Source organism: Hippocampus zosterae, chromosome 4 (genome assembly GCF_025434085.1).
Source record: "Hippocampus zosterae strain Florida chromosome 4, ASM2543408v3, whole genome shotgun sequence".
Lineage (NCBI taxonomy): Eukaryota > Metazoa > Chordata > Actinopteri > Syngnathiformes > Syngnathidae > Hippocampus > Hippocampus zosterae.
In genome coordinates, this window is record NC_067454.1 from 27554369 (window position 1) to 27577954 (window position 23586).

At 47.5% G+C, this 23586-nt stretch overlaps 1 protein-coding gene across 2 annotated transcripts in view; it reads left to right on the forward strand.

The window, feature by feature from the left end:
• Positions 1-18413: 18413 nt before the first annotated feature.
• Positions 18414-23586, forward strand: part of large2 (LARGE xylosyl- and glucuronyltransferase 2) — a 95643-nt gene continuing 90470 nt past the window's right edge. For both annotated transcript variants that reach the window (XR_007962167.1, XM_052063902.1), the window contains exons 1-4: positions 18414-18770; positions 19875-20164; positions 21848-21930; positions 23234-23357. Coding sequence is in view for 1 of the 2 variants with exons in the window: in XM_052063902.1 (XP_051919862.1) it covers positions 18671-18770; positions 19875-20164; positions 21848-21930; positions 23234-23357 (597 nt within the window). In the remaining variant the exon portion in view is untranslated. The remainder of the gene's footprint in view (positions 18771-19874; positions 20165-21847; positions 21931-23233; positions 23358-23586) is intronic.

The following is a 23586-nucleotide window of genomic DNA, read 5'->3' on the forward strand; positions in this document are numbered from 1 at the left end:
CCAACAATCGCAGAGTCATCGGAGAACTTCTGAAGGTGGCAGTTAGGAGTGTCATGTCTGAAGTCCGAGGTGTAGAGGATGAACAGGAATGGAGCCAGAACAGTCCCCTGCGGCGCTCCAGTGCTGCAGAGAAGCCGGTCCGACTCACAGCTCTGCAATCTCACGTACTGCGGCCGATTTGTGAGGTAGTCTATGATCCATGCTGTGAGATGGTGGTCCACTCCGGCGTTCTGCAGTTTGCCTCCCAGCAAATTGGGCTGGATGGTGTTGAAAGCACTGGAGAAATCAAAGAACATGATTCTCACAGTGCTCCCAGCCTTCTCCAAGTGTGACAGCACTGAGTGGAGAGGTAGATAATGGCGTCTTCCACGCCGATGCCAGGCTGATAGGCAAACTGCAGCGGGTCCAGTGACGGGCTCACCAGCGGTCGAAGGTGGGCGAGGATGAGTCTCTCCAGCGTCTTCATCAGGTGAGACGTCAGCGCCACCGGTCTGTAGCTGTTCAGCTCCTTAGGGTGGGAGGTCTTGGGCACTGGGACCAGGCACGAAGTTTTCCACAGCTGTGGAGCTCTGCCCAGCTTCAGGCTCAGGTTGAAGATGTGCTGGACAATGTTACACAGCTGGTCAGAGCAGGTCCTGAGGAGCCGGGAACTGATCTTGTCCGGACCTGCTGCCTTCCTCACATTCATCTTCCTCAGTTGGTTCCTTACCTGCTCTGTTGTGATGGACAGGCAGGAACCAGGTGACATACTGGGTTGATGAGAGCTGGTTGAAAGAGGAGGGGGAGGAGAAGAAGTCCTCAGTGAGAGAGGTTGCAGTTTGTGGTTGGGGGAAGGGACAGACGACTGGTCGAAACGGTTGAAAAAATGGTTCAGTCCATCTGCCCAGTCCTTGTCCTTCTCGACCACTGTCCTTCGGCTGTCATGGCCTGAGATGGTTTTCAGGCCCCTCCAGACACCAGTGACATTGCTGGCCTGTAACTGGTCCCCCAATTTCATCCTGTATAACTTCTTCCCCTCCCTGATCTTTCTTCTCAGCCGAATCTGCACGGCCTTCAGCTCCTCTCTGTTTCTCGACCGAAAAGCTCTCTTCTTCTCCTTCAGCAGGGTCTTTATGTCAGGATTAATCCATGGTTTGTTGTTGGAAAAACACCGCAGAGTTCTGGTGGGTACAGTGTTCTCCTCACAGAAGTTTATATAATCCGTGATGGTGTCAGTGAGTGCATCAATGTCCTCCCCATGAACCTCGCTGAAGAGTTCCCACCTGGTTGTCGCGAAGCAGTCTCGCAGAGCATCTTCAGCTTCCGATGACCATTTCTTGACCATTCTGGTCACAGTTGGTTGCCTGTGCACCAGGGGTTTGTACACAGGCTCGAGAAATACCAAGTTGTGGTCTGCTCTTCCAAGAGGGGGAAGGGAGAGGGGTTTATATGCCTCCTTGGTATTGGCATAAAACAAGTCCAAAATATTATTGTCTCTAGTGGCACAGGTTACATACTGCTTGAAAGTTGAAAGGGAGGACGACAGAGAGACATGGTTGAAGTCCCCAGAGATGATCAGCAGGGCGTTGGGGGACTGTGTTTGCAGCCTGCTCACAACAGTCATCAGGGCATCACACGCTGCATCACTATTTGCCGACGGGGGGATGTACACTGTCACGGCTATGACGTGTGAGAATTGCCTCGGGAGATAATGGGGCCTGAGGCTAATGGCTAGCAGCTCAATGTCCCGGTTGCAGAGTTTGTCTTTGATCGTGATATGCCCCGGATTGCACCATTTGTTGTTCACAAAAACAGCAAGTCCCCCACCTTTTCTCTTTCCACTCCCTTCATTCCTGTCCGCACGTATGAGTTGGAAGCCTTCCAACTCGACATGTGTGTCCGGAGTGATCGCTGTTAGCCACGACTCGGTGAGTAGCATTAGGCTAGCCTCGCGGTACTCCCTTTGATGTCGCGTTAGCGCCGCCAGCTCATCCATCTTGTTAGGGAGCGATCTTACATTCCCCATGATGACGGACGGGAGGACATGTCTGTACTTTCTCCGCCTTGTGCGGCGGTCCTTCCCGGCTCGACACCCTCGTGTCCTCCTCTTCAACTCTCGTGGGATATCTGGTTTGTCACCGGCCAGTAGCCTGCTGTTAGCCCGCCATGCTAACAGCTGGTCCTTACTGTAAACAATGGAGTTGCGTGTGCTATCTGGATCTCCGTTCACAGGATACGTAAAAAGATTAAAGCAAATAAAGGAGATGAGCATAAATGAAGCTGCCCCTCTCCCCCCCATGGGTTTGGGGTACAAAACCACCCAAAACAAAATGGGAAGAAGTAATAAATAAAGTAAAAGGACGAAAAGAAACTCAAACAGGGATATGAGCTGCTGGAGAGGCAGCCACTCTCCTGCCGTGTTCCAGAACCTGATTAACGACGTTTTGAGGGACATGATTAACATTTTTTGTTTCGTTTATCTTGACGACATTTTGATTTTTTCCCGGTCACTACACGAGCACCAGCAACACGTTAGGCTGGTGCTACAACGTCTACTGGAGAACCGGCTCTTCGTCAAGGCAGAAAAGTGTGAATTCCATGTCCCCGTCATCTCCTTCCTGGGGTTCATTATCGAACAGGGCAGGTTAAGAGCGGACCCCATTAAGACGTGTGCAGTCACTAACTGGCCGGTTCCTACCAATCGCAAGGAACTGCAGCGCTTTTTGGGGTTCGCCAACTTCTACCGACGCTTCATCCGCGGTTACAGTCAGAAGGCGCTCCCCTTAACCCGCCTTACATCCATTAAAATCCCATTTAAGTGGGACCCGACCGCGGATGCGGCGTTCGCGAACCTGAAGGCGGCGTTTACTAGTCCCCCCGTACTACAACATCCTGACCCTGATAATCCGTTTATCGTGGAAGTGGACGCCTCGGATTCAGGGGTGGGTGCGGTGCTGTCCCAACGTTCTCCGGTCGACCAGAAGCTGCACCCCTGCGCCTTCTTCTCCCGTCGACTCAGTGCCGCCGAATTCAACTACGACGTGGGCAACCGTGAACTGTTGGCAGTTGTGACCGCCTTGCAGGAGTGGCAGCACTGGCTCGAGGGGGCAAAGGAACCTTTTACCGTTTACACGGATCACAAGAACCTCGCTTATCTCCGCTCCGCCAAAAGACTAAACGCCCGTCAGGCCCGGTGGGCCCTCTTCCTCACCAGGTTCGACTTCGTCCTTACCTACTCTCCTGGGTCCAAGAACACTAAGCCCGACGCCCTTTCCCGTCTCCACGAACCTGCGGGGAGGGACCGATCCCCGGAGACCATCCTCCCGAGGCTGTTCGTACCTCCTCCCCTCAGATCTGAGGTTCTGCAGTGGGTACATGGGTCCAAGGTGGCGTGCCACCCCGGGGTGAACCGGACGGTGCAACTCGTCGCCCAGCGTTTCTGGTGGCCGGAGCTCCGTAGTGACGTGACGGAGTTCATCAAGGCCTGCACCTCCTGCGCCTGCGGCAAGTCGTCCCATCAACCTCCGGCGGGACTGCTCCAGCCGTTGCCCATTCCTCCTTTTCCGTGGTCCCACATCGCCCTGGACTTCATCACGGGCCTCCCGCCTTCCCGGGGTCGAACTGTCGTGCTCACGATCGTGGACCGCTTCTCCAAGGCTGCTCATTTTGTGCCTTTGTCCAGGTTGCCGTCGGCGCTGGAGACCGCCAACCTCCTCGTCAGACACGTCTTCCGTCTCCACGGCATTCCGGCGGACATTGTGTCGGATCGGGGGCCCCAGTTTGTGTCTCGCGTCTGGAAGCGGTTCTGCCGGTCCCTCGGAGCTACGGCCAGCCTGACCTCGGGATACCACCCCCAGTCCAATGGACAGGCTGAGCGCGCCAATCAGGATCTGGGGGCGGCCCTCCGCTGTGTGTGCCTCCACCGTCCCGCATCCTGGGTCGACCACTTACCCTGGGTGGAATATGCCCACAACACCCTCGTCTCTTCCGCCACAGGCAGATCACCATTCATGACGGCTTACGGGTACCAGCCGCCGTTGTTTCCATCCCAGGAGGGGCAGGTGGAGGTCCCTTCTGTACAGCACCACCTTAAGCGGGCCCATCGCGTGTGGAAGGAGGCCCGGGCTGCGTTGTCCCGCACTGCGACCCGGAACCGGCAGATCGTCGTCGGCGCCCGGCGCCCTCATATGTGGTGGGACAGAAGGTGTGGCTGGCAACGAGGGATCTTCGCCTGGCCGGCACGTCTGCAAAACTGGGACCCCGATTCACTGGACCATTCGAGGTCGAGGCCGTCATCAGTCCCGTCGCAGTCAGGCTCCGGCTACCGGCCTCCATGAAGGTTCACCCCGTGTTCCACGTCTCCCTGCTCAAGCCCGTGTCTTCCAGCACCTTGGCGCCTCCTCCCGCTCTGCCGCCACCTCCGCGGGTGGTCGATGGTGGCCCGGTGTACGCGGTACGTGCCATCCTGGACTCTCGGCGCAGGGGCAGGGGTTTCCAGTACCTGGTCGACTGGGAGGGCTACGGGCCGGAGGAGCGGCAATGGGTGCCCCGCTCCTGGATCCTTGATCCGTCCCTTTTGCGCGACTTCCACACTGCTCATCCATCCAAGCCGGGTAGTCCGCCGGGAGGCGTCCATTGAGGGGGGGGTACTGTCACGTCACGTGCCCGCCAGCAGGTGGCGGGTTTTTTCCCTCCGCCATCTGCACACCTGTCCGTAATTTTGGGCTGATTATCCTCCTTTATTAAGAGGCTCCGGCAGTCCTCTCACTGCCGGAGAATTCCTTACCGTGACATTGCTCTCTCGCGCTATTTCCTCGATTGATATTACTCGTTGCCTTTTTGCCTTACGGCCACTACTCTTGTTAGTCGCGTTGCATCTAAATTGTATTGCTCTAGATTACCGATTTCGGTACTTCCTCGCTCTTTGTTTTTCCGCGAGCGTTTTCGGTTGTTTTCCTTATTTCCTGGTCCTTATTTGACCAGCGTTTTTTGTTACCGTTTTCCCTGTCGGGCTCTTTCTGTTCGTTATTAAAACCTTTTGTGTTTCATACAAGATCGTTTTGTGTCTGCTTTACCTGGGATCCACCTCGTTATTTTTGTTGTGCACGAGGCGATCTTTCATCGCCTCAGGCGCAACGTGACACTGTCAGGCCCGGTGGGCCCTACTACTGACCCGATTCAAATTCATTATCACATACTCTCCGGTGTCCAAGAACACTAAGCCCGACGCCCTTTCCCGTCTTCACGACCCCGTGGAAAGGGACCGGGCGCCGGAGGCCATTCTCCCGGCCTGGTGCATCGTGGGGGCGTTGGGATGGGAGATCGAGCAGAAGATACAGGAAGCTCTGGATGGAGTCCAGGTCCCGGCTGGATGTCCCACAGGGAAGCTGTTTGTGCCCCCACCTCTGCGTTCGGAGGTGTTGCAGTGGGGGCACGGGTCCAAGGTGGCTTCCCATCCTGGGGTGAACCGGACTGTGCATCTCATCACCCAGCGGTTCTGGTGGCCGGAGCTACGGAAGGATGTGGTGGACTACATCAATGCCTGCTCCCCCTGCGCCTGCGGCAAGACCTCACGTCGGCCTCCGGCGGGATTGCTCCAGCCATTGCCCATCCCCCCTCGTCCCACATCGCCCTGGACTTCGTCACGGTCCTTCCTCCATCCCGTGGCCGGTCCGTCGTCCTCACAATCGTGGACCGATTCTCTAAGGCTGCCCATTTTGTTCCTCTGTCCAAGTTGCCGTCTGCACTGGAGACCGCCGACCTCCTCGTCCAACACGTTTTCCGTCTCCATGGCATCCCGATGGACATTGTCTTGGACTGGGGGCCCCAGTTCGTGTCCCGCGTATGGAAGCTGCCGGTCCCTCGGGGCCACGGCCAGTCTGACCTCGGGATATCACCCCCAGTCCAATGGACAAGCCGAAGCTGCCAACCAGGATCTGGGGGCGGCCCTCCGCTGTGTATGTCTCCACAGTCCCTCCTCCTGGGTCGACCACCTACCTTGGGTGGAGTATGCGCACAACACCCTCGTCTCTTCAGCCACTGGTAGGTCCCCCTTCATGTCGGCCTACGGGTATCAACCACCGCTGTTCCCGTCCCAGGAGGGACAGGTGGAGGTCCCGTCTGTGCAGCATCACCTCAAGCGAGCGCACCGCGTGTGGAAGGAGGCCCGAGCTGCACTGTCCCGCACGGCAACCCGGAACCGGCAGATCGCGGACCGTCGTCGGCGCCCGGCACCTACCTACGTGGTGGGGCAGGAGGTGTGGCTGGCAACGAAGGACCTTCGCCTGGCCAGCACATCTGCGAAACTGGGGCCCCGATTCACCGGACCGTTCGTGGTCGAGTCCATCATCAGCCCCGTCACGGTCAAGCTCCGGCTGCCGGCCACCATGAAGGTTCACCCTGTATTCCACGTCTCCCTACTCAAACCGGTGGCTTCCAGTCCCTTGGCTCCGTCTCCCACTCCGCCCCCTCCTCCGCGGGTCGTCAACGGTGACCCGGTCGGTGTACATGGTGCGGGCTATCCTGGACTCTCGGCGCAGGGGAAAAGGGTTCCAATATCTGGTCGACTGGGAGGGCTACGGGCCGGAGGATCGGCAATGGGTCCCCCGCTCCTGGATCCTTGATCCGTCCCTTCTGCATGACTTCCACGCAGCTCATCCGTCCAAACCGGGTAGGCCGCCGGGAAGCGTCCGTTGAGGGGGGGTATTGTCACGTCCCGTGTTTGCCAGCAGGGGGCAGGCCCTGCTTGCCACCTGCACACCTGTCACCCATTGGGGACTAATTACACATGCTTTATTTGGGCGCTCTGGCAGTCGACTCACTGCCGGAGTATTCCACGCCATGCCATTACTCTCACCGATCTCTTCTCGAATTAACCTTTGACTTAAAGCCTCGTGGCTATTATTGCGCGTTATCTCACCTTCTCGTGTGAGTTTATGTCGTTCTCTTAAATATTTCTCCTTGCTATTTTTCCGCAAGCGTTTTCTGTTGTATCTTTATTTATTTTCCTGGTCCTTATTTTGACCAGCGCTTTCTGTTGTTTTGCCTAGACGGGTATTTTGTGTTTATATTAAATCTCATTTTTGTCTGACAAACATTGTTTCTATGTCTGCTATTTCGGGGATCCACTTCCTTATTTTGTTGTGCCTGAAGCAATTATTCGCTTCGGGCACAACGTGACAAAGGCCGAGGAATGTCTTCCCCAGCAAACTTTTAATATGGACGAGACTTGTGTGGATAAAGCGGTTCAAAAAATGGATGGAGGGATGTTACCTCGTACCGTAGTGAAGGATTGCAGACAGCGCGTCCATAGTTACAGTCGATACTTTAGGGTTTATAAATTCAAAGTCTAAAAGAATGCAATCTACAACTGTCACGATGAGAGAAAGACAGAGTTCATGTTCAATTTTTATGTTACAATGTCAATGTTTATATTAAAATTGCTAAAAATAAAACATACAAAATGTTTGTAGTTTGTTGTTACCTGCTCTCTTATTACACGTGTATACAGCTTATGGTGTAAAATAGTTGAAAAAAATGCTTTTACAAAAGTTTTTTTCTAGACTTGGAACGGATGATTTTTTTTAACATTGATTCTAATGGGAATTATGATTTCGGTTTTCGAACAATTCGGTTTTCAAACAGCCTTCTGGAACAGATTATGGTCGAAAACCGAGGTTTGACTGTACACACTGTCACGATTCGGTCTAACCGAATCAAGTTTTGGAACCCAAAAGTGTAGACGCCAGACAAGGTCTCCGAAGCAAAAATATTTAATGTACAAAAATCGCACCGACAAAGTAGTAACATAAAGCGCTGGTCAAAACAAGGACCAGAGGGCACAAACAACGAACAACAAAAAGCGCTTGCTCAAAAGGCAAGGGAGGAAAATAAGGATCGCGAAGACAAACAAAAACAATGTATCCAAAATACACGCAAGAGAAAGCCAATTCACAAAATAAAATCCAATACTTACAAAACCATTGGTACCGAGAGTTCAAGAGCAAAACACGACGACATCTATAGCAAAAATAGTCTATGGGCAAGGAAGCATCAAGACATAACAATATTCCGACAACCAGCAGACGGATTGTTGGTTCTTAAATACACAGTTCCTTGATTGAAAGATTGGCAGCAGGTGTGCAGCCAGAAAGTCTGCTCAGTCTGCCACCTGCTGGCCAGGCCAAGGACAGGAACATGAGACACACACACACACACACACACTTGCCAAAAGTAGATAAATAAGGGCATTTACTTTTAGGGTTACTATAACATTTCAATTCGGGTTAAGACCAATGTTTCTTTTGCCTCTATGTGATTTCGGTTTTCGAACAATTCGGTATTCAAACAGCCTTCTGGAACAGATTATGGTCGAAAACCGAGGTTTGACTGTACACACACACACGCACACGCACACACACACACTTGCCAAAAGTAGATAAATAAGGGCATTTACTTTTAGGGTTACTATAACATTTAAATTTGGGTTAAGACCAATGTTTCTTTTGCCTCTATGTGAGACGCAGTGAGTGTTTGCACACTACAAGGAAAAATGTGTTATAAACACTTGCAAACTGATCGAAACTGAAAGCCTTTCCTTTCATTTCACAACGTTGCATACCGCAGCTGTAAAAAAGAATCTCGCAACGTGAACCTCTTGTACTGCTGACAGTATGCAAGGTGACACCAATCCTTTCTCCCTGTTGTTCCTCCTTTTTCCACCAATCTCCTCCTATTTGTCAGAGGAGCTGAAATAAGAACAAGAGGGAGGAGAGGGGGCTGAAATCAGAGTCCTCCCCTTGGAGGTGGAGGCGATTTATAGCATGTTTGTGCATGAGGTGGAGCAGTGGGAGGAGTGCGGGAGAGGAAAGGACATGAAAGCATGAGGCAGCGACATAAGTTGAAGAAGTGGGACAAAAGTCTTCTGAGAGCAAAATAAAAGACCTGTGGAGTGTATTGTTTGTGTCCGAAACACTGTGGAAAGAAGCATTAAATAGCAGGGGCATGTTATTTGATTCTGTTCCAAAGGATGATTAAATAAGTAACTCCGTGTTGGAGTCATACCAAGTTTTGGACAGGATATACACAGGTAAGGACAAAGGTCACTTCTTGCACTTGCAACCTGGTGGCGTTTTCTTGGATAAAATGACAGCTGAATATCTATATTTTTTGGTACTATTCTATTTGACAGAAAGATTCCCTCGTTTGGTGTTAACTTTAGTCTTTCATATAACTACTCTCCTGTTTTTACCATCCAGGTTTGAATTAGTTGTGATATACTGTATGCTGTGCCCAAACACTCACAGTGGGCAGTATAGGTGAAGAGTCGTGTGTTAAAAGTGTTGTTGCTTTCTTTCACTGTGAATAGCAAGAAAAATTGGTTGTCGTTGTCGTTTAAAGGCATGAGATGGATTGCATACAGCGTGAAAAGGTTTCTCAAAATCTCTTGGAGAAGAAAATATTTGAGCAGTTCCATTGTCTTCCTTGTAATTGTCGTTCACACATACACACTAGGAAATTGAATATTGCTAAACTCACATTTTACAGATGAACATGATTAACAATGTTTTGTTTTGGGAAAGCACAGTAACATATGAATAGATAAAGTTACCGGTACATTGTACTCCAACTCTGTATAAGAATGACCAAGCAAAGTCCTCGTTTGACCGAATGAACAATCCAAACCTCCTGAGAACACAAAGAAGCTTTAAACAAGTGTTGACAATGTTCCCCTTCAGCAACAAGGTTTTGTGGTCAAACAATATTCCATTTGTTAACGACAATCACTTAAAATAAGTGTCGAAGAGTAAAACAGAAGATCTGTTAACCCCCACTATGTACAGGGGTTCGCGGCCAGCCGGCAACGCGAAGAGTGAAAATTTGTGTTGCCCCCACACTCCCTGTGCATGTGTGATGTCACATCAGCTTTTGTTTCAGTGTTATTTAGGCGAACATATTAGCAATTGCTCAGCCTCGCGTAAAGGTGGTTTGTTTGAGATGTGACGTCATAAAACAGAAACACAAAGAAGGATTTCCTCGTAATAAATGTCGAATTTGAAGCACAGTGCAACTATTTATGCAAGGTGACATATCACTCCACGAGGCTGTCTTACAATGCGTGGCGAAATAGGGTCTACAAAAAAGGTAATGCAAGCAAAACACTGAGGTGAGTCATACTTGATTCTATTCAACCATTGACAATACACTCAAAATATTTTTTAATGATTCTTCTCCCACAAATCTGTCCACGTTGCAGAGATGTGTTCCTCGTGGATCGAGGGGCGGTCCTTGGTCCTTGGCCTCGTAGTCAAGTCCTTGGTCCTTGATCTTGGCCTCAGGAGTCAAGTCCTTGGCCTTGGATTGCAGGTCCTCGGACACAATGAGGGATTAGTGCCTCGAATCCCTTGCATAAGGACCGCAAAAATTAAGAAAGAATCGAATAAATTCCATTGAAGGAAACCCATATTGATGGATTAATTCCGTCACTTTAAAAGGGGCGGGTCTGCCACTGACAGGTGACAGGTGACAGTGAGCGCAACGTGTAAAGAGTGGCATCACAGTATCTTTCAATCACGGTTTGTTGCGTTTGCAATCGGCAGTTTAAATAGCGTGTCAGCCTTTCTGTAACAGAGGTGTCTTTTATTTAGTTATTTTTGCACACGTTTGTCACGTTTGTGCGGTCGCACTAGAATGTTTGTTTGAACCAAGTAATTTGCGTTGAAGCTGGAGTCAATAATGTCCGCACTTCATTTCTGGGTTTGGCCGTTGGGATTTGGAGTCCTTTTGCTCGATTCCAGTTATGTTTGCTGAATGCCTTCTCATAGTGATGGGTCCACGAGGCCTCATAAGGCGTGTCGACACAATGACACACTGTGTTGATACTGTACCGATACTGTGTCGCTGACCACTGCCACCTGCTGGACCTTCAAAATCCCTGCAGCCAACCCACTTGACAGACTGAACAAACTGATTTGATTATGACATGTATACAATGCACTACCTCACTCTACCCAATGACTGGTACTGAATGAGTTAAAAGCTCAGTGTAGCCACAAGCGCCATTGTTTATGTTGTTGTATATGCTGTTTATATTGTCTATACTGTTCAGATTACATGTCTTTTTTTATATAGTGTAGCTGCTATCCTTTTTTAGCTGCGTGTGTTTAATGCACAGCATGTTTACATGCATGTATGCACTGATGATTGAGAGGAAGAAATTTCATCTATGCTGCATGTCATACATAAAGCATATTTGACAATAAAGATGACATTGACCCTTGGCAATATCATTCACATCCATGCATTCATATTGTATCATTCAATGTGTTTCAATAATGTGAAATTCATGTGAATGAGGATGCTTGTGGGCTATGTCTTCACAATTTTTGATTTAGAAAAATAAGATGCTCCAGTGTTTTAAATTTCAGTCTGTTGCATTTTATGCATGCTATTTCCTCTGTTGTGGAGAAGACACACACACAATGGAATAAGACATGTCAAAAATCCGAGAGGCACTTGGTGAGACAAGGAGATTTTAATGAATACCTTATTCTCCAAAAGGAGATCAAAATGGCTCTACGCGGCGGACAATTTGTATTTGTCCGGAAGCTGCTCCGTAATATGCACGTACTGTAGCAACGTCACTCGAGTGAAGCGCGTCTCAGCACTCAGCAGTCGATAGTCTGCTGCTCTCAGCTGTGCGCGCGAGCACGTACTTGCGGCGCCGACCCAACCCACGCCACATATTAAGCTTTGAACTACGACAACAGCTAAGCTAGCCTAGGCGATGTAATGCTGGTCAGCAGACAGGGTTTACGTTTTATGTGACTTTTAATAGCAACGTGGCAGAGTCATCAAACATGCGGTGTGCTCACTCGCAGTCACTTTCTGGAACTCCCCCTTAGAGGCGGGACCTCTCAATCAACTGGAGTATGACCTACAGTACAAACGTTCATAAAACACTTCTCATATAATAGCCTATTATATGACAGCCGGCATGACGCTAGAAGTCAGACGGACACATTTTTTCTGATAATCAGTGTGTTTTCCGTATTCCCCAAACATATTTTTATTCGAGCGAGCGTGGGGTCTAGCTTGTTTCGGCAATCGGCATCGTGTCGCCAGACGCACTTCCTTAGGATACACTGTGCGGGCTTTTGCTGCGTCAACGCCCCCTGCACTGAGTCGACGCCCTCTGGACTAAGTGCCGCAGCTTGGACTGTGCCAAGCAGCAGATGCAGTCTAAACTGCACCGGTGCAGTTCACGTGTCAATTAGCAGCCTGGACTGTGTCAACGCAGCCGATGTGTCAATTAGCAGCCGGACTGTGTCAACGCAGCCGATGTGTCAATTAGCAGCCTGGACTGTGTCAACGCAGCCGATGCAGTCTAAACTGCACCGTGCAGTTCATGTGTCAATCTGTGAAAAATATTATGAAACAGTATTGGTTATTCTATAATTTACTGGTTGTAGCATGGTAACTTTATGAATAAAACATTCGTCACAAAGTGTAGTAATGCTCATGTTAACTGTTGTTAGAACTAATGATGACGTGTGTTCAATTCTTTCATCAAATTGAGCGTGGATTACACATGCATCGTCTCGGGAAGAGGATGTCAAGCCACATCGATACTTAGCTGTATTAATGATTACCAGTCAATTAATCTTTGCAGTGTGAGATTGGAAAAAATACTCTGATGATGCCACATGAGTACACCAGTTTTTGATCCATTTATTTTTTGAATAAGCCTGTAATGTTCATTGTTAATGCATCATTTTCAAACATTGACCCTTGAAACATACTTTTGAGTTTCGGAATTCTTGATTATCAATATCAGTCAAAATAGAAAAATGGGTTCCCATGATGAACGTTTACGGAACCCAACATTTGTAATCGTGGTTTCCCATTGGGTAATTCGACGGAACCGAAAAACGGTTACCATGAATTTCCGAAATCCTCAGGCCTGCTCCTGAATTATTTATTTTGCAGCATTTGTTTATCATTGTATGTATATGTTGTTGTTTGTGTTATTATCATATGCAATGGAATAAGTAGACCCTTTCAGAATTCGAAATTTGGGACTCTCTAAATCCATAATGGCACTCGTACTTTTCTGATCAGCGGGACACGCTGCCGGTAAACTGTAAAATTATCACTGAGAGATTACCGCTTTTTCTGCAGTCGGCGATTTACTTCTATGCAAAGTCATTTCTCAACTTGTGTTCCGTGCCATGTCATGTCTGTTGAGTGTTGATTTACTTCATATTAAGAAACTACTGCACTAAAACATTAATTCATAAATGTATACCATGTGATTTTATTTTTTGTCTCGGTATAAATAACACGTACCCTGACTGTTCTACTCTTTGAATAAAAACACTTCATTCAAGCGTTAGGGAGTGCAAAGGATGGAGGGGTGTTGCAAATCATGAAGACCTGCCAAGTGGTATGATAGCATTGTTTTATAGATGTCCTCGGCAGTCCTTGGTCCTTGGCCTTGGCCTCGGAAGATTTCTCAAGTCCTTGGCCTTGGCCTTGCCCCAGAAAATTTTCCAAGTCCTTGGCCTTGGCCTTGGCCACGGCGTCACGTCCTTGGCCTTGGCCTAGCCCTCGGGTTGCCGGTCCTTGGACACAACACTGCCACGTTGTCATCATCTGTGTCTGACTTGATCAGCTTGCGAATTTTGCCATCATACATGATGCTTTTCGGTGTGCATTATGGTGTTGAAAATACGGTGTGTGTGTGTATGTGTGTGTGTGTGTGTGTGTGTGTGTGTGTGTGTGTGTGTGTGTGTGTGTGTGTGTGTGTGTGTGTGTGCGCGCGCGCGTGCATGTGTATATAAATAAATAAAAAATCCTCAGCTCACCCCTCGGGTGGTGTCCGTCCCTCATTCAGCTTGGGTCCTCTACCAGAGGCCAGGAAGGGTTCTGCGCAGTATCCTTGCTGTTCCCAGCACTGCACATTTCTGGACTGAGATGTCCGATGTTGTTCCCGGGATCTGTTGCAACCACTCATCTAGTTTGGGGGTCACTGCCACGAGTGCTCCAACCACCACAGGCATGACTGTCACCTTTTCCTTCCAGGCTCCCTCCAGCTCCTCTCTGAGCCCTTGGTATTTCTCAAGTGTCTCGTGTTCCTTCTTTCTGATGTTTCCATCACTTGGACTGCTAAATCCACTACAACAGCTTTCCTCTGCCCTTTATCTATGATCACGATATCTGGTTGGTTCGCCATTACCATCTTGTCAGTCTGGATCTGAAAGTCCCACAGGATGTTTGCTCTGTCATTCTCCACCACCTTCGGAGGTGCTTCCCATTTTGACTTTGGGGTTTCCAGTCCATCCTCCGCACAGATGTTTCAGTAGACTATGTCAGCCACCTGGTTATGGCGTTCCATGTAGGCTTTCCCTGCCAGCATCTTACACCCCGCAGTTATGTGTTGGATCGTCTCAGGTGCCTCTTTGCACAACCTACACCTTGTGTCTTGTCTGGTGTGGTATATCTGGGCCTCAATGGCTCTGGTGCTCAGGGCCTGCTCCTGAGCAGCCAGGATGAGTGCCTCTGCGCTGTCCTTCAGGCCAGCCCTCTCTAGCCACTGATACGAGTTCTTGAGATCGGCCACTTCAGTTATGGTCCTGTGGTACATCCCGTGTAGGGGCTTGTCCTCCCATGATGGTCCCTCTTCCAGCGCCTCATCTTCTGTTCCCCATTGTCTGAGACATTCTCTGAGTACGTCATCTGTTGGAGCCTTCTTCTTGATGTATTCATGGAGCTTGGATGTTTCATCCTGGACAGTGCCTCTCACACACACTAGTCCTCAACCTCCTTCCTTTCGGCTTGCGTACAGTCTCAAGGTGCTGGATTTGGGATGGAACCATCCATGCTTGGTTAGGAGCTTCGGGTCTTAACGTCCGGGGTCTGAATCTCTTAATTTTGCCACCTGATTATTCCTACAGGGTATCTGATCACTGGGAGGGCATAGCTGTTTATTGACCCGGTCTTATTCTTGCCATTGAGCTGGCTTCTTAGGACTTGCCTCACCCGCTGGAGGTATTTGGCTGTAGCCGCTTTCCTTGTTACCAGCTCGAGGTTGCCATTGGCTTGTGGTATACGAGGTACTTGTAGCTGTCCTCAATGTTTGCTATTGTTCCTTCACGGAGTGAGACCCCTTCAGTGCGGACTATCTTTCCTCTCTTCGTCACCATCTCAAGTCCGAATGACATCCCGATGTAGCTGCTGTAGATCCTGGTTGTGTGGATCAGATATGTCCCTTTCGCTCTTAGCATACAGCTTTATGTCATCCATGTAGAGGAGGTGACTGATTGTAGCTCCATTTCTGAGGCGGTATCCATAGCCTGTCTTGGTGATTACTTGGCTTAGGGGGTTCAGTCCTATGCAGAACAGCAGTGGGGAGAGTGCATCACCTTGGTATATGCCAAATTTGATGGACACTTGGGTAAGTGCCATTGGCTTCAAGTGTGGTTTTCCACATCCTCATCGAGTTTGCAACGAAGGCTCTTAGGGTCCTGTTCACCTTATACAACTCAAAGCATTCAGTGATCCATGTATGTGGCATCTAGTCATAGGTTTTCTTGTAATCAATCAAGGCTGTGCACAGGTTTGTATGTCGGGACCTGCAGTCTTGTGCGACTGTTGTGTCAACCAGGAGTTGATGTTTGGCTCCTCTGGTATCACTACCAATGCCCTTCTGTACTTCGCTCATGTATTGATCCATGTGTCCACTTATCTTAGCCGAAATGATGCCTGACATGATCTTCCATGTTGTGGAGAGACAGGTTATTGGCCGACAGTTGGATGGGACTGCACCCTTTGAGTGTTCCTTCATGATCAGGATCGTTCGTCCTTCGGTTAGCCATCCTGGGTGAGTCCCTTCCCTCAGCAGCTGGTTCATTTGTGCTGCTAGGCGCTCATGGAGTGCTGTGAGTTACTTTAGCCAGTAGGTGTGGACCATGTCCGGGCCTGGTGCTGTCCAGTTCTTCATATCTGAGACTCTTTCCTGTATGTCTGCCACTGTTATGGTAACTGGGTTGTGTTCAGGGAGGTTGCTGTGCTCCTCTTTCAGGGTCACCAGCCATTGTGCACTGCTGTTATGTGCAACCTCCTTCTCCCATATGCCTTTCCAGTACCTTTCAGTTTCCAGTCTTGGTGGGTCAGCTCTGTTGTTAGGACCCTGCCACTGAGCGTACACTTTCACAGGATGTGTTGCGAACAGCCACTTTATTCGTCTGGCCTCTTTCTCTTTCGTGTACCTCTTTAGGCGGCTGATCAAGGCTTGGAGCCTTTGTTTGGCAGTTTCGAGTGCTTCAGGTATGGTCATCTGGATGTACCTCTCGCGTATCGGCCTTTTCATCACACCTCTCTGGGCCTCCGTCAATTGACTCACATCTTTCCGAGCCGCCTTGATCTTAACCTCCAACCGTCTTTTCCATGGTGGGTAACGTATCTCATGGCTTCCATGGTTGCTCTTATAGCCAAGCATCTCAAGGATCACTGATGCTGAAGCGTATATCAGCTCAATAGTTTCCGTGATCGTTACGGTAGGGATCGCCCTCAGTGCTGCATTCACACTTTCCATGAGACTTTCAGGTGGTACTTCACATAGCCGTTGTAATCGGTTTCTAGGTTGCCCAGCTTTCATTCTCGCCATGATTTTAGCTTTCAGGTCAGTTGCTGCCTCAATCAGCAGTTCATTCATTGGGGCTGGCCTCCCGATCTCATCATCTGCATTCAATGGGGCTCGCCTCCCAATCTCTGGTATGACCTCCTCCTCTGATCTGGCAGCGTGGGGCCCTTCACCATGGAACCTGCGTTGTACCTCATCAATCTCAAGTTGAGACAGCAGTTGTCGTTTGTGGATGTTGGAACACTGAGCTACTAGTTGTTTCGTGGTCAACCGTGACTGTGGGTTTCGAAGTAACCATTTAGCCCACATTCTCTGCATGTAACCCCTCTGACTAGGGTTGCTTGAGTAGTAGCATTCCAACAAAGCCATATTATTGATCTCGGCTATCTCCGCTTTGTTCCAGTAGCCCATTTTTCATCAAGGTGCTCCGGTTCCCCAGCGCCTGACGCAGACCTTGTTTGGCCGGGCGACGTCTGAGCCGGCATGTCATTCATTTTATTGTCTCTCATCATTGTATGAGGCATTAGCGTGAAGGATCTTGCCCACGGATATATATATATATATATATATATATATATATAGAGAGAGAGAGAGAGAGAGAGAGAGAGAGAGAGATGGAATTGCTGGAGTCTATCCCAGCCGTTCTTGGGAAAAAGACGGAACAACCCCTAACTCGTCGCTTATAGTATTACTCTAAATTGTGCAGAGTTCGATTCCGGGGCTTCCTGTGTATTGTTTTCAAGCTCTCCCCATGTGTTGTGGTTTAGGTTGAGTTGTTTCACAGGTTTTGCCAAAATTATTTGGTTTTTTTTCTATCTAGAACATCACAAACTGCATCATGGCTGTCGAAATGGCTCCACACACACACGACTCCAACATACACTCAGGCATCAGATCTGACTGAGTGACTTAATAACTGAGCATGGCATGCCACTGCGCTTACACACACTCAACCAAGCTGAAGAAAAAGTAATTCCCACCAACTCTGTATCACTCTTGAATTTGGGACTCGACTTCCCGACGGATCCTCCTCTCCAGCATCCCTGAATAGGATGAGGAGTGTGATCTCTGTAATCGGAATACACCGTCTAGTCCCCCTTCTTGAAAAGAAGGACCACCACCCCAGTCTGCCAATTTGGAGGCACTCTCGCCGATGACCATGCAATGTTGCAGAGGTGAACCAGGACAGCCCTACAGCATCCAAAGCCTAGACCTAGAGGAACTCGGGACAGATCTCATCCACTCCCAATGCTCTGCCACAGAGGAGCCTTTTAACCACCTCACTTAAATCCCAGTGAGAAGAGAGCCCACCTCAGAGTCCCCAGACTTTGTTTCCTCCAAGGAAGGCGTGTTGGTGGAATTGAGGAGGTCTTCTGCTCAACGACTCACAATGTCCCAAGTCGAGGTTAGCAATGCTCCATCCCCACCATACAGTGTTAATGGTGCACTGCTTCCCCCTCCTGAGATGATGGATGGTGCATCGGAATTCCCTGAAAGCCTTCCGAAAGTCGGCTTCCATGGACTCACCGAACTTCTCCCAACTGCTGGCAATTAGTGTCACTTTGTATTGCTACCCTTCTTCCTTCCGTTAGTCCTGCTGCCGCTAATCTATTCATACTTGCAGCAATCGGGCTAGCTGAAACTAGTGACATGAGGCTATGTGCGACTATCATCTTTATGTATTTTTTTTTCTTGCATCACAATGTCTTCTTTCTGTCGGTTTGTTTTGGTGATAAACTCTTTCGGTCTGAAAAAAAGAAATGCAGTTTTGGACTTGAGACTGGTCTTATCTGGGACAGTGTCTGAAGGTGGGTATGGCCTGACAAAACGACGTTGCAGCCATCAAGGCACCATAAATGTCCAACCCCGTGGGCATAAGAAATGTGCCACCTGTTCTATTGTGTTTAATATGTTTTAAAAATGATGTTTTTTGTTCTCCTTCCCAGATGAAAAGATGGCATCTACGCACCTGATTTGGCATCTACGCTCTTCTCGCTCACCCATTGCGCTTGACCTCTGACCCTTATCACTCTCAGTCACCATAACATCATGACCTTGCTGTGCCGTGGACGCCTGAAGTTTTTAGTAGCGTCTTTAACTACCATTGTGCTCCTTACCGGGCTGTACCTGCTGTCTGGAAACCTGGAGTGTGAGTACAAATTTTCACAGAAAAATTGCAGTATGTGGAAATAGTTTCAGGGGAATGAAACGTTTGAGAATAGGACATCACTATGGTGTTCAGCTCAGCTTCTCAACAGCTGCTCAATTTTCATTAATTTTAAGGGGACTATTCAGTTGACTATGAATTTCCACCAGAGTATTACTCGCAGCCATTAAAGTTGCATTCGCAAATCGCAGTCAGCTCTATATTGTAATTTGAGCAATAATAGCATCATCAAGTAACGGGATGATTCTTTCATCAATCACACCTAAACATGCATAAATAAGGTGTCAGAATGAGGTCCGATATTGCCTCACAACTGCCTTTCGAACATATTATTGTGCAGTTGCTCAACATCATGTTGTTATCCTGCGTATTTCTGAGTTTTCTACACTGCAGCAGGTGCCTTGAAAACCAATGCACTTAGCCTTACTCAGGGGTGCCTAAACTTTTCGGATCGAAGATCTACTTTTCGATCAACTAACCTCACGGGATCTACCCATACCGACGTGCGCGCGCACACGCACGCACACGCACACACGCCATGATGAGAAACAGCCTGAAACTGAGGCATGCGACGCACTTCTGTAGCCCGTTAACTATCGTAGCTCACAAGTACCATTTTAAAGTGCTTCCCTGGACCCTCCTAGATTCCTATTCTTTGCCCGTGCCCTCGGTGAATTGTACACGAAGCAAACTCTGAATGAGAAGAATGACGATAAAAGATAGAGCGCAACAGCTCTTATCACTAGCTGCAATTGCAGACTGCTGAGCGCTAACAACTTCCGGTGACGTAAATACCGGTAAATTCAAGATTTACCTGCTTTATTTTATTTTTTTAATATTTATTTTGTGAAAATGAGACTGATAGGATGATTAGGGTGCAGCGTACATGACACAAAAAATATATTACTAACATGTACAAAGACACACAAATGGTTGTTTGTTTGTTTTTCTCCTCGACACTCTTCAGATCTACTCGGGACCTGTCTTAGATCTACCGGTAGATCAGGATCTACCTAACGGGCACCCCTGCTTTAACTCATTAATCACATAAAGAAAAGTCTTTATCTTCCCTTTCCCTTTTGACAGATGGTAGATCCCTGTTCCTTCCTCCCTGTTTGGTGGACATGCCGGCATCTCAGTTCTTGGAACGAGCCATCCTGAAGTCACGGGTTCGAGAGGTGGAAGAGGAAAACAGAAAGATCAGACTACAGCTCAGCCAGTCACAGAGCACTGCTACCCAGTCAGCTGAGAGAAATTATCGCGACTTGCAATGGGGTGCTTCTGCTGACATTGGACCAGAGGACGGGTACAACACATTGGAAGAGAAGAAGAACCACTCTGAGTGTTCAAGATTGCCTGCCGTCCAGAAGTGTGAGGTAAATAAACTATCATTTACTTTTCCAAGCATAAAAGGCGTGGCTGTACATCGGTTGTTTCTTGGGTGGGTGTGCTTTGTGTCATTTGTCAAACATCTTTGGTTTGGAGACATTATTCCAGATGTGACATTTTCATAACATTGCTGGTAATGCAATTAAATTATGCCATATTGTCGAGTGACTAGTTGACTGATTCAAGTGCCAACAGCTGTTTAACATTGTTAAGTTTCTTGAAAATTCTGAGAAAAAGAGCTTTTTGTGAAAAGATGCATTTCAAGTAGAACTGTCACTTTCCATTTGTGATACCTCACATATCTAAACAGTGCTTTCCGACTAAATAACAACAGAAACAACACAAAAAGGTCACTTTGACTGCAAAATAACAGTTTATTGCAAGAAAAACCGGGTGCTGATGCGTGCCCTATTCGTGACGTTTTCATGAACGCGCGTTTGTTAAGAATGACAATAGATTTCGTCATCTTTTTTTCATTTTAAAAAGCTGTAGTAGAGGTATTTATCCATGTTCTCACTACTAAATTGCTTCCACACGTCACCTTGCGACATAGGATCGCCATAGGTTCGCCATACCACACCCACTCACACTGTGAGAGCGACCAAGAGCTGCTGCCACTCCTGCCATCTAATGGTGATTTATCATACTGAAATCATTCCCACAGTATTAATACGGATTGATGAGATGCACAAATTCCTTTTTGAATATATTTTGAATAAAACACCCAAACGTGTTTGTACGTTTTGACACTCATGGATTGGATTTTTGCAAACTGATTTGTAAATTGTGGCATTAAATTAGTTAAATGGTGAAATATAGCAATAAAAAATGTGCGCATTCAATCACAAATCTCTGTGCACTATGTACAGGTAGAAATCGGAGTGTTCAAAATACCTCATTGCATTTTCCAATTTAAAATATGCACATCATACACTTTCCATTCATCCGCTATAATATACAAAAAGAATCAGAGTAGCATTGACTAAAATTCAGGAAGATAAATACACACACACACACACACACACACACACACGCGCGCGCGCATGCACGCACGCATGCACGCACACACTTTGATCTTTTTTTTCTGCCTCTGAGCTCCAGCTATTCATAGATGTTGCTTCTAAATATCCAGTGAACTGATATCATACATATTTGACGAGCTACAGTCAATCCGAAGTTTCACATCAAGGGAATGACTGAATGTCCTGGATACAGCAGCTCTTATGTAACGTTGCTAGGGTCACTGCTGGAGTCTCAGAATGGGCTTTAACCTGGAACCAGGGATTACAAACTGACAAAGGACACGTTAGTTGATATTATATTCTTGTTCATATTTAACCTTGGTAATTAGACATATTTTGAAATTATATTTTGGCAAACGTTTTCTGATATTGTGATATGATATTTATACCAGTGGACAAATTCACACGGACATCTCCTGGAGGTCAAGCAGCAGTGTCGGGTATAATGCACGCTGAAATCCAAGTAATTGACTCAGACCAGTATCAGAGATTTCCTTTTCTATCTTGAGGTTTGAGAATCACCTTTTCACCGCGAATATGATTCAGTGTTGGTGTGTTTGCATGCCTTTAATTTGCAGGGCTACAATCCAAATGAGTGTAAATACTGAGTATGCACTCTGTGACATCAACAGTTTCATGTTTCTACAGGTAATACACGTCGCCTGTGTTTGTGCTGGACACAAAGCCAGTAGAGATGTGGTCACACTTGTCAAGTCGGTCCTCTTTCACAGGTGAACTATGTCATCTGATTTAATTTCAGAATATTAGTGCTGGGTGTCATTAGCAATCATTAGGGATAATATAATGGATTGACGAATAGCAGTTATAATGACAACAACAACAAAAAACATTTTAAATGTTCAAGTATCGAGCTGGACTTGAGTCTAAAATTTCAATCACACTTAATCACACTTGCAAGAGGGGGCGGGGCGATTCATTGCCCCCATTTTTGTTTTTTTTATGCTCAGAATATGTTGGAATCAAAATACTTCGAAGTGCATGCAAAGATACCTTCTGAAGTCATCCACAATGATTATGAATAGATAAATGGCTACTGAAGGATGACTTAAAAGCTGCACGCCCAACACCTGCAGAGATGTTTTGACCAATGGCAGTCATGTTTCTCCACTGATGTTTCTCACATTTTAAGATATTGTGTGTCACTCCTTAAGGCTGGGTTCCAAGTTTAGTCATGGTATTTGAAAGTGACATGATGCAATGTTACACAATCTATATATATATTGCACGTCGTCCCGCACGCGGTCTGTCCTTCCGTCTGTCCCTTTTCAAAACGTACGTACTTCACCGCGCCGCTGCGCGCCGCCACTGCGCCGCCACTGCGCCGCTCAGGCAGTGGCTGACTACGATCGCGCGGGCATCTTAGCGAAAAAATGTTGTCTACCCACAAGCATTGCAATAAAATTGTTAGTTATTTAGTAGAGCTAAACATCTCTATTTTCGCGATAAGCAATGAAGATGAACAAAAAGTTGAACCAAGCAACAACACTTTTGTGCGCCGAAGGCCCACCTTACCAGCCTTCCGCAGGAACTAGCTGATGAGCCGCCCAGAGGGCGGCGAACCAGCTAGTCTTACATAAAAGTGACTTTTGGCCTTTCCCTGTCAGGGGTCACCCCTTGGTAATGACATTTTCATCCGGATCATATTTTATGAAAATGACATCAAATTGACCACGCTATTTTCTTCTAAGTTGCACCAACCATTTTGTAAACTACCATACAGTTATAAAAATGTAAAGTCATCACAAGTTTATGAGAAAAGGAGTATAGTCTTTCAAAATCTCTGCTTTTGAATGGTGTGCGCAGATGTGGCGACCCCTGTAGGTTGTGCCGATTTGTTTGTTGGACAGAATCAGATAAAGGTTGTCTCATTTGGCCATGTTTTGCAGCTGATTTGGTTTAAAATTTCCAAACTGTTGTCTGCAATGTTTGTTGTTGTTGTTGTTTTAGAAATGTGATTAATTTCATGATGTTTTCAATTGACTGAGCAGAGTTTTCCCTCCCTCAATTTTCCAGGAGAAACCCTCTTCACTTTCATTTTATCACTGATGCTGTGGCCAACCAAACTTTGAGCTCCCTGTTTCAGTCCTGGATGATTCCTTCTGTGCAAGTTAGCTTTTACGATGCAGAAGAACTCAAGGTAAGAGTATGCCAAGCACGCATAACTGTGTCAGTCCCAAAAGTTGTACAATGCCCTTGGCACCTGCCCCCTGTTAGTAAAGGATGAGTCACAACAATTATCAGATCAAAAGACAATCTCTGCTGTCAAAAGGAGCTGCACTGATTCAAAGACGAGAAATGGTCTTGCAGAAAATTGATTTCACCAGGTTTAAAGAGCATCAAAGTTAAAAAGACAACCATATAAAAAA